Source organism: Microtus ochrogaster, chromosome 22 (assembly GCF_000317375.1).
Source record: "Microtus ochrogaster isolate Prairie Vole_2 chromosome 22, MicOch1.0, whole genome shotgun sequence".
In the NCBI taxonomy this organism is placed as follows: domain Eukaryota; kingdom Metazoa; phylum Chordata; class Mammalia; order Rodentia; family Cricetidae; genus Microtus; species Microtus ochrogaster.
In genome coordinates, this window is record NC_022023.1 from 6,240,576 (window position 1) to 6,258,205 (window position 17,630).

At 44.0% G+C, this 17,630-nt stretch overlaps 2 protein-coding genes across 4 annotated transcripts in view; both read right to left on the reverse strand.

Moving 5' to 3' along the window:
• The window catches only part of Hikeshi (Hikeshi, heat shock protein nuclear import factor), a 20,749-nt gene extending 10,670 nt beyond the window's left edge, over positions 1 to 10,079 (reverse strand). Inside the window, exons 1-2 of one of the 2 annotated variants that reach the window (XM_005357563.3) lie at positions 9,866 to 10,079; positions 4,779 to 5,016 (exon numbers count right to left, since the gene is read on the reverse strand). In XM_005357563.3, coding sequence (XP_005357620.1) covers positions 4,779 to 5,016; positions 9,866 to 9,895 — 268 coding nt within the window. In that variant the 5' untranslated portion in view covers positions 9,896 to 10,079. The remainder of the gene's footprint in view (positions 1 to 4,778; positions 5,017 to 9,865) is intronic. The other variant, XM_013350128.2, reaches the window with a different exon arrangement.
• Positions 10,080 to 13,995: 3,916 nt separating this feature from the next.
• Positions 13,996 to 17,630, reverse strand: part of Eed (embryonic ectoderm development) — a 22,099-nt gene continuing 18,464 nt past the window's right edge. Inside the window, exons 10-12 of one of the 2 annotated variants that reach the window (XM_005357564.3) lie at positions 15,392 to 15,550; positions 14,734 to 14,807; positions 13,996 to 14,323 (exon numbers count right to left, since the gene is read on the reverse strand). In XM_005357564.3, the coding sequence (XP_005357621.1) occupies positions 14,197 to 14,323; positions 14,734 to 14,807; positions 15,392 to 15,550 (360 nt within the window). In that variant the 3' untranslated portion in view covers positions 13,996 to 14,196. The remainder of the gene's footprint in view (positions 14,324 to 14,733; positions 14,808 to 15,391; positions 15,551 to 17,630) is intronic. The other variant, XM_013350180.2, reaches the window with a different exon arrangement.

Sequence of the window (17,630 nt, forward strand, 5' to 3'; positions counted from 1 at the left end):
CTGTTACAAGTTTTAACAGGTGTTTAGCTTGAACCAGTTTTCAGTTGACTCTCTGAATACTGGAAGCAGTGTCAAATTTTCTGAAGATTCTTAAAATTAATACTACTTTCAAAACTCAAGACATAGTATTTAAAGAAATAAGTGAAAAAAAAAACAATCGTCAATGTTAATATAAAACTTGAGAGATACACTAGGTATATGTGAAAAGAAATTTTGAGTCTATAGAGTATCTTTCATGTGAATGAGATAGCTAGCTACACAATAGAAGACCATGGCCAGAACAAGGACTCGAGAAAATTAAAGATGTAGTTCCCTAGGACAACTCCCAGGACACTCTGCAAATGAGTAAGGGAATAGCCTCTGCTATTGGACTCTGAAAAAAATGTGGAAATTCCAATTTTGTAGAAAACAGGCAGAGTAAGTATCCAAGCCCCTTTGTATAAGCCAATCTGGTAGCCCCTTTTATAGTATATATTCATCCGATCTTTCCACCATTTTCCAACTAAGGTTCTATTGTTTAAAAAACACTATAAAAATATCTACTTCCAGCCGGGCGGTGGTGGCGCACGCCTGTAATCCCAGCACTTGGGAGGCAGAGACAGGCGGATCTCTGTTAAGTTCGAGACCAGCCTGGTCTACAAGAGCTAGTTCCAGGACAGGCTCCAAAGCTACAGAGAAACCCTGTCTCGAAAAACCAAAAAAAAAAAAAAATATCTACTTCCAGCAAGGCAGTGGTGGTATATGTGAGTTTGAGAACAGCCTGGTCTACAGAGCTAGTTTCAGGACAACCACAACTGTCTATATTTTACTTTTAAAATAAAAAGCAGAAAGAACTCCCAAATAAATATCAAGTGAACATGCTCAACGACAGGACAATTTGTCTTCACTGTCTTTTAAACACATTGAGCTGGAACTAGATAGCTATTCGCCAAGAATTACAAAGAGAAAGACTTTGTACTAGACAGAAACAAAAAACAATGCACACAGACTATACCAAAAATGTAAACTTCTATTAAATAAACATACCACAAACAGAAAAAAGTATTCAAAACGGGGAAGGGGAGGTATTTTCAGGCCATAAATCTGACAAAGAACTCATGCAGAGAACTTTCAAAAGTAACTTGTAGAAGTAGCAGACTACCCTCTAATACATACCCTGGGAGGCTGATGTAGAAAAGTCTTAGGTTTAAGATATTCCTAAAGTATATGCCAAATTCTCCTGACTAAGGAGGAAAGGAAAAGAAGGAGAACGAGAGGAGAGGGGACAGGGATGTGGTTGGGGACGGATGGTGGTAGGGGGAGGGATAGGGAAGGGATGGTGGGGGGAGATCTAAGGATCTGCACACTCATCAAGGAAGTTTCATTGACCTCAAAATGACAATGAAAGAACCAGGTAGGGGTGCACACCTTTAATCCCAACCCTTGAGAGGCAGAAGCCAGCCTGCTGTACAAAGCAACCTTCCAGGACAGAAAAAAAATCCCTGTCTTTGAAGACCAAAAGAAAAAAAAAGCACATGAAAAGGATTCCTCAGTATCACTAGACATTACAAAAATGTGTATTAAAAACACAATGAGGTACTACTACTAAAATACTAATAGCACAAGGGCTGGCAAGAATTTGGAGAGTCGAGAAGTGGTGGCCACGCCTTTAATCCCAGCACTCGGGAGGCAGAGACACGCAGATCTCTGAGTTTGAGGCCAGCTGGTCTACAGTTAGTTCCAGGACAGCTAGAGCTGTTACACAGAGAAATCCTGTCTAGAAAAACTAAAAAGAAAAAAAAAATTCTTACTTGTGCCACAGTATAGGTGCTGAGGTCAAAGGTCAGAGGACAACCTTGGAGGAGTCAGTTCTCTCCTTCTACCACCGGGGTCCTAGAAACTGAGTTCAGATCAATGCCTTCACCTGCTCAGCAATGGACTTCATGACCTAATTATCCAGAAATATCCCAAAAGGTCCTAAGTCGTTCACGGACAGCCTGACATGGGTCCTGGGAGTCAGAGGCAGGTTGATCTCAGTGAGTCCAGGGCTAATCTGTTCTAACTGGTCAGATCCGGGCCAACCAGGGCTCCACAGTGAAAAGGAAAGAGGAGGGGGACAAACAAGCTGCAGTGTGTGAACGACATCAATGCAGTGCTGCCTAGCAGTGAGCTGTCTGGGTAACGTGTGCTAAATGCACAACATACACAAATAATCCAATGGTTCGCAGTAGAAACGCGCTTAGCTTCAGACGGCATGATTCTATTAAGAGAGCTTGTAATTCAACAAGAGAAATGAACTAGTGATACATACTATAATACAGAAGATTCCAAAATTAACTGTCCTCAATTAAAGATGTCACCTACCCAAAAAGTGCATACATATGCTATCATTTATATAATTGTAGAAAATACATTTAGTTTATGACAGTAGAAAACAGGTCAGTAGATGCCTACCCTAGGGAGGATGTATAGAGAACGGGTGTAAGGGAGAAGCAGGGCCCACAGGGTGAGAGAGCAGCACCAGGCAGGGAATGAAAAACTAGTGAACCAGGACGACCGTGTCAGCGAGAGGCAAGAACTTCAGAAATCCTCAGAAGGCGGCAAGGGGCTGGAAAAAACAAGAAATGAACGAACATCAAGTGGAAAGGGATAGAGTGTGGAACACGAGGAACGGAGTTCTCATCGACAGGTGAGGTAAGCCAGGCAGCCCACCCACAGGACAAGCACACAGTTGCACAGCCTGAACTCCAGAAGAGTGATATGGCGTGGGAAGAAGCCCTCTGTGGAGCAGTCAACACTGTGGTCCTTGGCCTTGAACCCAGAGCCGGGTGGTGGTGCTGGTGCGTGTCTTCAAGCCTTTAATCTCAGCCTTTCGGAGGCAGAGGCAGGCAAATCTTTGAGTTCGAGGCCAGCCTGGTCTACAGATCAAGTTCTGGGACAGGCTCCAAAGCTACACAGAGAAACCCTGTCTCGAATAACCAAGACAAACAAATAGACAAAGTTCTTAAATTTTATCTTTCAATGAAGATGCTAACATATTTATAGATTAGTTGTGATTTAGGACTCTTGCTTCTAATTGTATCAAAATAGAGAAGTAAACAAGAATTCAAATTAATATCTATAAACTGGTCATTTTTGAAGCTGGATGATGAGAATATTTATCTCATCTAATATCGTATACATCAGAAAATTTAATACTGGAAACTACAATAGCAGCTCAAATTTCCTTGTGTTTTCTATGCAGGTATACGTATCTTAATCACTCAACTTATTCAGTATTCACAGAATTCAATTTTCTCAAGTCAATTCTGTTTGCATTCCTAGCACATGGCCTTTGTAAAGCATCAGCAAACAGGTCGGTACCTCACGCACACTAAAAACTGCTGACTATTAGTAGCACCCATTCGCTCTATGATCCACACCTATTTTACACGTACTCTTTCTGCCTTGTGCCATTCTGAGCATAGCGCATCCTCAAACTGTTACCCCTCCACCGAGATATTGTGTCTACTCCTAGAAAAGAATGCCAATAGGTCTCAAAGGCCTGACAAACTCTTCCCAGAGCAGTAACACTGTCTCCTCCAGAAACTTCCCCACCCAACTAGAGCTCACCACTCCATTCTCCCCAGGACTATTTTACAAACACAGCTACATCTTACTTTTCTTCTGTTTTATTTTTATTTTATGTGCATTGGTGTTTTGCCTGCATATATGTCTAGTTAGGGTGTTGGGTCCCCGGAACTGGAGTTACAGACAGTTGTGAGCTACCAGGTGGGTGCTGGGAATTGAACCGGGGTCCTCTGGAAGAGCAGTCGGCATCTTAACCACTGAGCCACTACTGCAGACAAGAGCTCAACTGTTATCTTTAAACTCCCGGAGCAGGCACCTGTTTGTTAAGTCTGTGAACATGTTATCTATGCTGCCGAAATCAGCTTTCGCTGGCCTCCATATGTATCTCTCTAAGACACACTGAAGAGGTTTATACACCTCCGCCTAGACTCAGAGAAACAGAGCATCAGCGAGAGCAACGCCAGCCAATCACAGCTCTTCACACACTTCTTCAAACATACTCCAAAGTGTAAAGTGAAGATTATGTCCCGCATTGTTAACAGAGCCAAGACAGGAATGCCAGAGAGATCAACATAAAAGCTGAAACAGCTGAATATTCACATCCACAGGTGTGTGTATACACAAGGAACTATGAATGCATTCAGGTAAACATGTGTGCGTGCATGTCTGTAGAGACCAGAGGTCATCTGTGTTATTCCTTGAGTCTGCCCAACTTGTTTATGTCATAGATTGCTTACTGGCCTGGAGCTCGCCAGTTTGGCTAGGCTGGCTGCCCAGCAAACCACCTGGGTACACCTGTCTCTGCTGGAATTACAAGTACAGACCACCACATCTGACTTTTTCCGAGCTTGAGGCCAGGCACTACCAACTGAGTTCAACTTTTTAATGAAGGAAGAATTTCCACTCTATTTCCTATACAGTAGTATTTTTATCTATTTCCATTTAAAACAAGCATGCATACTATAAAATGCGGGTGCTGGGGAGACCACCTTTACTTAAAATACTCAGGAACTCAGAAACGTCCAGGTAAAGAGTGGTTTCCCTCAGGGCCAGAGGACAAGTACAGTGTGCCCAGGGAGCTTTCACTTCCCACTTTCTAGATGTTTCTGTACCATGAGAATCATATAGACTGTTACTCAGAACAACATGGTGGAACTTAAAAGCTGTATTTCATGTTATGCTGGTTAGAAGAAAGCGCAACTATGACACCATTTGAATATTATTCTTACCAGATTTAAGACCTGATATTTTGAAGATGGCACTTGGCTTCCCGTTCGTGACAAATCCCAGGAGCTGCCATACTGGCACCCCATTGGAGTCAGGATAGGAAAAGTAGACAGATCCTCCCATCCCCTCAGGAAATGGGATTGTTCCCAGCATAAAAACCACAACATGGTTGATATTTTCATAATCAGGCAAGTCAAAAACAAATTTATCCTCTGCCACTTGCTGTGCAGCTGTTTGCACCTAGGAGACAAGAAAGCAGTCTTAGTTTGAGAACATGACGCTCAGTCCACCTCCAGCGCTGCTACAAACTGTCACCGGCAGCCGCTACGTCACACCACTCAGTCAGCTAACATCCTGACACAAAACCACCAGATAAACAGAAAATCCAAAATCACGTATTTAGCCTTAAAATGCTCATCTAATGAATATAATCTTTTCAAAATACTGCTACATTCTCTCAGAAGTTCCCTCATGGATTTTTGCTTGCAAAACAAGTAACTATGCTTTAAGAACATTGTAAGAATGAGCACATGGTAACACATGCCTGTTATCCCAGGACTTGAGGGGTCGTTCTCAGCTACATAGCAAATGTGAGGTAGTCTGAGATACCTGAGACTCTGTCCCAAACATGAAAACCTTGTAAAAATGAAAGTGTGTTCAATTTAACACTCCTAGGCTTTTATCCTCAATCTGAACGGCAGACGGTCAGGTAATTAAAGTGGGTACTCAATTATTCTAAGATTCTGGATTAGCAAATTCAGCCACTAAAATCTATTTATAACCCAAGGTCAAGGCTTGTAGGGTTTCTCCTGCCATCCACTCTCAGCAGCAGGACAGCCACACAACACTGTAAGCTGCCTTACAAGAACCACACAAGGCTGTACGGTGCCTTCCTGCCGCAGTACCCGTGCTGTGACGAACGTCCGTCCTGCCACACTCCATTACAAGGCTTTCCTGCTGGTACGAGGTCTAACGGGGGTTAAGACATGAGTTGAATATTAATCAACAATGATTTTTTTGTTAGGAACAAGATATTTCTGTGCAACCCTGGCTGGCCTAGTCCTGGCTTGTGTACATCCCCACACGCCTCCTGCTGGCCTGGAACTCAGAGACTCACAGTAACTCTCCAGCCTGAAGGGTTGAGATCTCTCCTGGTTCAAAAATACATGTGCTTTTAAACACAAATGCATATGAAACAAAGTAATGGCATGATTTTTAAAAGTGATTTAAAAAAAAAAAAAATGGAACCAAAGGTCCTCAGGAACCAAACCCTGTTGAACTAGCTGCAGAGATTAACCTTTACCATTTAATCTTCAGACTAAAGAAAACAATGTTTGGGAAAAACAGGAGCTGGTGATTAACTGGGTGTGGTGGCGCATCCACCTGAGAAGTCGTGGCTAACCTTCACTACACAGCAGGCTGGAAGCCACCCAGGGCTACGTGAGATCCTGTGGGGTGGAGGCTGGTTCCACATAAAATTCTTTTCTTACACACTATATCCACATGCATCACAGAGAAACAGCAATCCTGACAGGACTGGGGTATTTTAGCTTACACAGGCTGAGGTTTTGTTGTTAGGTTTCTGGTTTTATAGTAATGGCTATTCATCAAAGAACAAATCTGCAGCACCACACTTACTCTCAAGACCAAGCACTGACTTTGTTTGTTTATTTATTTGCAATAATAAATAAAGGGAGGGTTTATCTGGACAGCCCTAACAGTCCTGGAACTCACTCTGCACACCAGGCTCGCCTCTGCCTGAGTGCTGGGATTAAAGACTGTGCTACCACGACCCAGCTGACCCAAATAATTCATTCTTAATACCTAATACAAATGATTTTCTGTGCCGAGTAGCTGCTGTTACTTAAATGCTTACTTTTTCTTCTCTATAGTTTTCTACCCTACCAATACAAGAAACCTTAAAATCCCAATTACTACCATAAAGTAAAGTTCTTAAACTAAATCCCAAGATGTCAAGGCTGAGTGCCAGGACCTCATACAGGTACACCAGCCTCAAGTTCATCACACAGCAGAGGAGGACCTTCAACCCGAATCCTCCCAGGTGTCAGGTGTACAGGTACCTGTCACTATACTCAACTGGGTCGGAGTGTTTAAGGCCAAGCTCTGATTCCCTTTTATGAAATTTACTGACCCAACTTAAATTTTTTTTTTTTTTGATTTTTCAAGACAGGGTTTCTCTGTAGCTTTTGGTTCCTGTCCTGGAACTAGCTCTTGTAGCCCAGGCTGGCCTCGAACTCACAGAGATCCGCCTGCCTCTGCCTCCCGAGTGCTAGGATTAAAGGCATGTGCCACCACCGCCCGGCGCCCAACTTAAAATTTTTCACCATAAAAAAATAAAATGAAGGGCTGGAGAGATGGCTCAGCGGTTAAGAGCACTGACTGACTGCTCTTCCAGAGGACCCAGGTTCGATTCCCAGCACCCACATAGCAGCTCACAACTGTCTGAAAATGCAGTTCCATGAGATCTGACACCTTCACACCAATGAACATAATAAATAATAAATAATAATAATAAATAATAAATAAATAAAATAAATAAATAAAATGAAAAGCAAAAATAGAAACCAAACCTTCCTATAGCACGAAACTGAACTTCATCAAGTTTTAGCACATATATTTCTTGGAAGGCATGGAAACCTCTAGTATTCACAGGCCTTGAAAACCAATAAAGATTTGTTTCAACTTTTACTGCACAGGCAAGAGATATTCTGTAAATCTACACTCATATTCCAATCTTCCTTCCTAAGACAGGATCTTATGCAGGTGACCTAAGTTGGTCTTGAATGAGCTATGCAGTCAAGACTGACCTCAAATCCCTTGATGCCCTGTCTCCATCTCCCAAGTGCGGGGATGCTGACTGGGGTGTGCCCCATATCCAACCAGACACTTTCATACTTGACCTTAATTAAAGCAAACGAAAATGGACTAGGGGAACCTTTCTCTTCTTCCCTGCCTTGGGCATTTTGCTCCTTAAAGAAAAAAACCTCAGGCTGGTTGTGATGACAAAGGCTTTTAATCCCAGTGCTAGGGAGACAGACAGGTGGAACCCTGAGTTTGAGGCTAGAATGTTCTATAGAGCAACTTTCAGCACAGCTAGGGCTACACAGAGAACCCCTGTCTCATGAAAACAAAGAAAAAAACAAACAAAAAATCCTCAAATAATGAAAATTGGGTTTGTAAGTTTCCATTGGCGGGTTTTCTGGCAAGATCACAATGTGCCTAACTTTTCAGATGTCGGTGTGTCTATTTGTCCTCCATTTTCATTTATGTCTAATAATACACAATTTAAAGCCAAACATCACCCCCCAAAAAATACTTAATACCTACTGGGTATTTATTATAGCCATTTGATATCAGGCAAATACAACAGATAACTCTAAATTCCCTTCAGATTGGTCCACAGCATGACACACACATTCCACATACAATTTTGTTTTTTTAATTCTCTAAAAACATACTTTTTGTTTTGTTTTTTTGTGGTGTGTGGTGCTGGGGTTTGAACCCAGTCTTGGGGCTATTAAACAGGAATTCTGAGTCGGGTGTGGAGACAGACTCCTTCAACCCCAGCGCTTTGGGAGGCAGAGGCAGGCTGCTCATAGTTCAAAAGCCTGCCTGGTAATCTACAGAGTGAGTTCCAGACCAGTCAGGACTGGAGAAAAAAAAAAAAAGCTATCCCCAACACCCTTTTTCTACTGTTTTTTGCTTGTTTTTAAGACAGGGTTTTTCTGTGTAGCCCTGGCTGTCCTGGAACTCACAGAGCTCCACTTGCTTCTGCTTCCCACTGCTGGGACTAAAGGTGTTCCCCAAAACTGCCCAGTTCCAACACTCTCTCCCCTTTTCTTTTTTGAGACAGTCTTGCAACTGTGACCCTCCTCCCTTGCCTTTTGAATGGCTGGAATTTCAGGTGTGAGACACCAGGCCAGGCCTTATTAATGACAGACATCTAAAAGATACACACTCATCTCAAATTGTTTCTTTCGTATTCCAATTCCAGAGCAGGGACATTCCCCAAAAGGAGATCATCAGTGTTACCGCTCCCCCACCTCCACAGGGGCCTCGCATTAGATGGAGACAGAAAACAAGCCTAACGCTAGCAGTCCCTGGTTATTCGGAACCACGTGGTTTCCTAAAAGCCGTCTGTACAGAATACACTCTCAAAAGCTGGTAAGACTAAGCAGTCAAGAGCTTGCCTACTTGCTATCCGTGAAGCACAGTTTAACAAAGAGGCTGCAAAATTTAACAAAGCAGGGATAAACAAAGCAAAGAACTCTGAAGGTAAAGGAGTCAGGTCTCAAGACGGAAATACCGATGGTTTCTAACAAGCCAGATTTACTCTGGGTTCTTCCCCCTAATAATTCCAGGCACTCATTTCATTTCATTCTAACGCTCTGGAAAAGCAAGTGCATCCTCTGACTGATAAGGAAGCACTTCACTGGAATCCTTCTCCAATTATCATGGTTAAGGCTCACACTTAAATTCCAATCATTTCTACTAGCCAACTTCCAACTATTTTAAACATAATTTGAGAGAAGGTGGAAAATTTCAAACATGGTCAGTAAACTTCAAAAAGGGGGCCTTCCAAATACACCCGACAGAAACTCATTGCCCCGGGCAATTTAAGAAAATCTCTGGAAAAACGCTTAGCTTTAGATTACAAATCTCAGCTTTCCTTCTAAATGACATTATCCATTGAAGCGAGTACGGACACTTTCTATTGAGCGTTAAGTTCCTGAACTGCCAAGAGAGAATGAGTAGCGCCGGAGTGAACCACGGCTACGGCGAAATGTCAAAATAAACGCCACGCAGAAGGCTGAAATACCGAGCAATTACAGCACGCGGCCCGGTAAGTAGAACAAAATGCACACTCAATGATAGGCAATAATATTCTGACAACTATTCAAAGGCGTACGAATTGGGCAAGCGTCCCACTGCCCATCGCTCACGCCCAGACCAAAAAAAAAGGGGGGGGGGCAACGAGCGGGTTTCCCCGCGTCCCTGGCACCGTGCACCGTGCCACCACCCGGCTCAGCCGCCGACCCCTTCGTGCCACCGCCCGAGCCATCCTCACCAGCCTCCCCGCCACCAGGCAGCCAAACATGGCAGCGCCCGCGATGCCTCTGCTCGGCCAGCGGGCACCTCAGGCCGGAGACCAGGAATTCCGCAGCCACTGTCCCGATTGAACTCGAGAACCTTCCGGAATTTGCAGGAGGGCACGTGCCCCTCCACTACATAGCAACACAGAAACGCATTCTGGCCCGGCGACCTCTGACCCTCCCACCCTAACCTGCACGCCGCTCGGGGACGACTACTTCCGGGTCTTGCAGCACCCATTTCCTCCTTCTAAGGGAATAAGGAGGAGCCGGCGGCTCACCGAGACTGCAAATCCCAGAGTGCCGTGCGCCGACCTCCGGGGAGGCTAGTCCGGAGAATTTGAATGTTAGTTCGCGTTTTCGGGGCTTGCGTGAATCAGAATCTCCAAGTGCCTTGCTGAAGGAAGATGATTCTAAGGTTTGTGTAACATTTTAGGCGTATCAATGCGCCTTTACCAGAATCGCTTCACTCAGCCTCTTTCCTACAAAAGCCCTATGAATTAAGTATTATCTCCGATTTATACGCCAGGAAAATTCAGCGAGACCAGCTCTGAAACTTGACAAAGGTGTGAATTTGGGAGCGTCATCCAATTCCTGTGTTCTTTCTGCCAAATACTATCTCAGAAATTCTTCTGTATTTTTTATATGATTTATTTTTATTTCATTTTATTTTATTTATTTTTATTCTCCTGTTTCGCCTGAAGATAATATGTGTGAAGGCGTCTTATCCCTGAACTAAAGTTCAGACAGTTGTGAAGTTGTGAACCGCCTTGTGTGTGCTGGGAACTGAACCTCTGGCCCGCTGGAAGAGCAGCCAGTGCTTTTAACTGCTGAGCCCTCTCTCCAGCGCTGCGTGTTTTTATCTCGGTTTTTTAATGGCACAGTCTCCTTACGTAGCCTAGGTTGATCTCGAACTGGTGGCCCCCCCCCCCCCCCCCCCGCGCGCGCCAAGAAGGATCAGAAGTACTAATTTTAACAAGCGGTTGTGTTCTTTTCTTGCATATATTCCTTGTAGCACTTTCCAGCTTCACTTTTTTTCCCCCTTGTACAACTGTGGACAAGCTGTATACCAGCTTCTTCAGCTGCTCTTTTACAAAATGAGATACTTACCTCTTAGGCTCCAAAACCACAGAGAAACCCTGTCTCGAAAAACCAAAAAAAAAAAAAAAAAAGGAAAAAAAAGAAAGAGATACTTACCTCTTTCGGGGGTTTTGTGAGGATTAAGTGGTAATTTAACCGATGACTGCCACTGAGAATAGAGTTTGGTGGTGCGTAATTGGTGGGAGTTTTATTGTAAAATCCCCCCCCCATTTTTTTTTAATCAGGTTTTATGTAGTCTTAGCTGGCCTGGAACTTGTTGTGTAGCCATGATCCTGAACTCCTGATTGTCCTTCCTCGACTTCCTAAATGCTGGGATTACAAACACACGACACCATCCATACTTGGCGTAAAAAGCTTTTTTTAATCATGCATTTCCATAAAAAAAGGCTCATAGGAAACACAGAGCAATATCTGTAAGAAGTAGCGTCAAGGATTAACCGTTAGGTTGGAGCCTCCAGCTCTCCTCTGCTTGGCCTGGGAAACCCTATTCCTGTCTCTCTGCAAACCCTGCCCCCTCAGAGACTTCGAACAAAGGAAAGGTAGTGCCAAAAAGCCAAGTTATGAATTCTCGGCAGCTATTGCAACTTCTTTCCCTGAAGTTGCCAGCTGCCCAAGTCCCAGACACATCAGCGCCCCTCACCTATAGCCTATAAATCTTCCTGCCTACGTTTCGCCTCGGGGCTCTTTACCTTTGTTTCCTCACCTCTTACTTTCCTGCTCTCTCCCTCCCAGGTCTGGCTCACAGCTGCCTTGCTTCTGGCCCCGGGGCGTGTGCCTCTTTCTCCTCATTTTCTTCTTTCTGGTTCTTCCCTAGTTCTTAGATTTCTGCTCCTACTTATTTTCTGCCCACCAGCCCCGTCTCTCCTACCTAGCTATTGGCCATTCAGCTTTCTATTAGACCAATCAGGTGCCTTAGGGAGGCAAGGAGAAACAAATGCAACTCATCGTAACATAATTAAAGAAATGTAACATAAAAGAAGCACACCTTTACTCTGTAATATTCCCCAGCAGAAATGTAAAATGTAACACATCTTTGCCTACTTAAAGTAATATCCCACAACACTTCCCTTTTAGCCATTTGGGCTCTTTTGTGTTGTGTGCAGCTGCATGAACTTGCAGTTTAACAGACTAATACAGTACGCCAAGAGAAAAGAGCATTGTGCCTTTTTGAGTTCTGTGACTTACCTGTCAAGGTCTCACCTGTGTGTGCCTCCTGATTCCTCAGAAAGGGTCTACGTCTTGTTTAACACTGCTGTCCCTATCAATGGGACCGGCGATAACAACTCAGCTGTTTTCTGTCCTCCATCAGGATATGACACTACCAGACCCCCCCCCCCCGAAATGTCAGTGGACTCATAATGTAGAATTCAGTGCCACTGGGAAACAAGTGACATGTACAACAGGGTAGACAGGAGTGCCAACAGTCCCAGGAGGCCGTGCTTTCGGTTAAAAACAGAACTTAGTTTGAACACAGAAAGATAACAGCATGTTTCACTACTGTAGACTGTGATCCACCCTTGAGTTACTTCTGTGGAGCGTGCCTACTGTACTGGTAAGAACAAACATGTACAGTTCACAAAATAACACTTAAGATTTTCATGAGTTCAGTATGGGTGTGTGGACATACATGGAGGCAGAATGTTGTATACATAATAAATCTTTTTAAAAATGTCCTATTGCAACTGAATTTTCTTTTTTTGAAGATTTATTATGTGTACAGTATTCTGTGCGCAGGCCAGTGGGCACCAGGTCTCATTACAGATGGTTGTGAGCCACCATGTGGTTGCTGGGAACTGAACTCAGGACCTTTGGAAGAGCAGGCAGTGCTCGTAACAACTGAGTCATCTCTCCAGCCCCTGCAACTGAATTCTTAAAAAAAAGGGGGGGGGGATATTGTGTGTGTGAGCAGAGGTAAGAGAACGGCCTTCAGCTGCTCTCTCCACTGTAAACGTCCCCAGAATTTCCCCAGAATTGAGCTCAGGCCATCAGGCTCGACACTTAAACTAGCTCACCAGAACCTCCTGAGCTCGAATCTGGAAGACAAAGTTTCAGTAACCATGTGTGTATGGGCGCTTTGCCCACATGTATATGTCTGTGGACCACTTTTCATGCCTGTTGCCTTCAGAGGCCAAAAGAGAACACTGGGTTCACCAGGACTGGAGCCATACATGAGGGTGCTTAAGAACTGAACCTAGCCGAGCGGTGGTGGCGCACGCCTTTAATCCCAGCATTCGGGAGGCAGAGGCAGGCGGATCTCTGTGAGTTTGAGGCCAACCTGGGCTACAAGAGCTAGTTCCAGGACAGGCTCCAAAGCCACAGGGAAACCCTGTCTCAAAAAACCAAAAAAGAACTGAACCTGGGTCCTCTGGAAGAGCAGCCAGTGCTCTTAACTACTGACCTGCCTTTCCAGCCGAGAACCTACTACTTAGGATAGGTATGGCTGTTTTCACAGAAGAAAATTAAAAGTACATGATATGATGTTAAGTATCTGGTGGTCTGAATAAGAATGGTCCCCATACATTTGAATTGTTAGTCCCCACAGAGTGGCACTATTGGAAAGGAGTAGGTGTGGTCCTTGTTGGAGGAAGTATGTCACTGGGGTGTGCTTTGAGGTCTCAAAAGCCGAAGCCACGGCCAGAGTCTGTCTCTCTCTGCCTGTGGATCAGGATGCCACTCTTGGCCTCCGCTTCCACACCTGCCTACATGCTGCCAGGTTCCCCACCATGATGATAACGGATGAAGCCTGTGAAAGACCCCAATTAAAGGCTTTCTTTTCTCAGATTGCCTTGGTCATGTCTCTTCACAGTGAGAATAAGTGACTAACAATAGCCAAGGTTACTTGGTAGCAGAGCTGAGATTTAAGTACAGCTTAGGTATACAATTTACACTTAAGTCTCCATAGTAAATAGCTTACTCCAGTTAAAGAAACCATTACAAAAAAGATAGAGTATAATTTTATTACTTCCAACTTTAATTTTCATCACAATAAAAATAACACAGCTTTACAAAAATAAATTTTTATTAAAAGCCGTAAAGTCTGAGCAGGAAGACAGTACAAAGAATGTAAACAAGGTACACATCACTACATTCAGCTCAGCCCGATCGAATGCTGAAAAACAAGTCTAAATGCTCTATTGCCCTTGCTAGCAAGATACATTAATTCTATTTTACAAAGACAACATATTCTAGTTTTCCAGGAAAAAATAGTTTATCGAAGTCGGTCCCAACGCCAAATGCTGGCATCATCACAGACAGCTATGAGGATGCTGCTATCCCTGCTGAAGCTGGTTTGTCGGATCGCAGCCCCACACTTATGGTGAGTCAGTGTCGTACACCTAGGGAGAACCAAGACAAGATGTAATAGCACACATACCAGTGCTCACGTTAAAGAGTGAAGGAGAGACTGCAGGTGAGAGCCACCGTCATTAAGAATATCATCCTTCATTCTAAATTTCAGCAAGTTTGGTATATCTATCTACTCACCACAGTATAAGCACAAGTTAATTGAAATATGAAAAAAATACTTAAACTCTAAAACCTGCAGCTGTTAAAATGACTGGGCCACGTCACAGCTCAGTGGTGATGCACTTGGTGACATGGCCCAGAGTCAGATCCATGGAAGCCACATGGTGGAAGGTGAGAACTGGCTCCTGTGACCTACACACGCTGGGGATGTGGCACAGGTGCAGAACGGAGAACAGCTACTGATTATTAAGGCTGACATAAAAAGACCACAGTTACTTACTTGGCTTTATGAGGATCTTCTACTTCTAAATCCCAAACATAAAGTTTGCCAACCTGATTGCCCAGTGCAAGCATCTGCGTAAACAAAGTGAAAACATAAAATCAACACAGTACCAAGCTCTAGGGTATTTAAGAAGCCTCAGCTCCAGCCTTGGTGGCCCCCTTAACTGAGTTTTGCATCTTATGATACTGATTTGTAAGTAAGAATAAGAACAATTACTATTTCCTTGGCATCTTGAGAAACTAGGGCTCCGCCCCCTTTCATGGACGGGGGCGTTACAGTACTCTTTCTCTACCTTAGAGTCACACACAGAATGGGATGCTCCTCCCAAGCTTTCTTAGAGAAATAAACTGCAGCAGCAAATGGATAATAGTTATTCTACCTTCCATGCTGATTTTTCTCTAAGTTTTTCTAGAAGAAAAGCTAGGTAAGATGATAAACACATTAAAACACTGCATCTTGAACAGGCATTAGGAACGTAACTGCCCGTTTCTTTCCTAACACTGCAGACAACGTGCAGTGCCCAAGAGGCAGCCAAAGTCATCAACACAGGACCAGTACAACCAAAGCGTGAGGACGAGGAGCATGGACAAAACAGGAAAGGGGACAACGACACGGTGTTTCAGAAGACAATTCCAAATATAAAAGTATGTGCTACCTTTTGCCAGAAATCCATAGAAAACCTCATGTACCAAATGTCACACTGGCTGTAATCAAATCGCCCAAGAATAGTCACATTAGACTCACTAGGTTTAATTTTATCTATATCATCCTCCATTTTGCCAGGTTTCCAGCATACAATGGCATTTTCACAAGACTAAAAGAGAGAAATAAGAGACATGTATTAGAACTGAATTTCAAAAATAAAAATGCTTACTTTACCATTTAGACTAGGTAAGAGCCCACTTTCCAGGACCATACACAGACTGTTCACTATTACATCAAGGCTTAACCCCCCCCCCCCCCCGCAAGGACAAGAGATCTGACTAGCAAAAGAATTAACACAAAAGAATCATGCTATTTGGAAGTTTCTCTTCCAGAACAAATTAACCAAGTGCGGCTCCAGGTAGGCTGGCACCCAGAGACTCGAGGAGTGCTATAAAAATTAGAAAACTTTAGTATTGCGACAGAAGGCTTTCCAAATCTGGCCACTGGTGTCCTAACCCACACATAACCAGGAAGCCAGTGTCATCTACCGAGCTTCCTGCACAGGGTGGGCACCTTAGAAGATATCACAGGAAACAGTTCACTGACAGGACCATAGGATATAAAGCAGCTCACACTGACGAGGGGATAGGCTCACACAGGCCACGGAATCGCACTTCTACTTAACACAGTTTCCCTGTGGCCACTGTTCCAGTCACTGTCTTAGTGGCCCACACTAGCGAGTTTTTGGCAATGTGTCTGGCCTCTAGCTGATAAAGGCCTCTAAACATCAGCACCTCTCCTCGAAGCCTTGCCGACCTCAACGGTACCTAGACGGGCAACCCTGCCGCTCAGTTTCTCAGGCAGTCTATCCAGTCACAGACGGCAGCCCACTGAGAACTCCACATTCAGATTTTAACCAGAGGTTCAGAGAAAGAATCTCCTCTACTTTCTTCGAATGTGGAAATGCTCAAGCTAAGTGACATCTCCCATACAGTCACTAACTGCACAGTGTCTGACATCACTAGCCCAATGTTGCCCTAATTGCAGAGTGAGACTTTTCTCCAAAGACTGATCTTGGCCCAAACACCAAGCCAGACTCTCACAGTTCCCTGGGGGCTTCTTTTGCTACCCTAGACTGGACTCGAAGAGAGCAATGACTTGGAAATGCTAATGGATAAGAACAGTGTGGTGGTTTGAAGAACATCGAGGAGGTGTGGCCTTATTCAAGGAAGTGTGCCGCTGTGAGGGTGGGCTTTGTGGTGTCTTCTGCTCAAGCTTCCCTCGTAAGACATAAAAGCAACCTCCAAACTGCCACATACAGAAACAGGCGTAACAATGCTGTAAGATAAAGATGACTCTGGAGATGAAAGTCCTCAATGCTCCAGCCTCACAATCCAAGTACAATGGCCGCTTCCATGAGAGAAGAAGAGAAGCGAGCCCTGAAAGCTGTCTTCTGACCTCCACACATTTCAGTGGCACACAAGCACACACACACACACAAAGTAGATAAAAAGGGGATTCTAAAAAGTGTTAGGTTACAGGCATGGAGCTCATGCCTGTAATCCTAGTACTTGGGAGACTGAGGTAGGAGAATCCTAAGTTTGTGGTTGGCCTGGGCTACACAGCATGTACCAGGCTGGCTTGGGTTCATGGTGAGATACCCTGTCTCAACAAACAAGGAAAAGAATTAAGAGGAGAAAGAAGAAGAAAAAAGGAGAAAGCTCCCAACACAAATGGAACGGAGGAGGAAGAAACCAGCCCCAAACAAAATGAAACAGAAGGTTCAAATGACCTATAGGAAGTACAGGGTCCAACTCAGAACAGAATACAGACCAGAAAACAGTCAATTCAACTCAGATTGTTTAGTGGCTAACCATATAAACTGGCAGAAAGGATTTAAAAAGATAAGGTCTAAATAAATAAAGGGTTGGAGATGCAGCTTGGTGGTGGAGCTTAGATTCCGTCTTAGTTACTCACTACAAAAGTCAAGACAAAAGATTGGGAATAGATCACAAAAATGAGCTGGGTATAGTGACTCATAAATGAAATCACAGCACTAAGGAGACAAGTCAAGAGAGTTCAAGGACAGCCTAGACTACACAGCGAATATCTTTAATCCTAGGCCTCAGGAGGCAGAAGCAGTAATAGAACAGTCAAAGGCCAGTACAGTCTATGGAGTGACTTTCAGGACAGCCAGGGCTATGCAGAGACCCCGTCTCACAAACAAGCAAACAGAGAAAGGAAAGGAA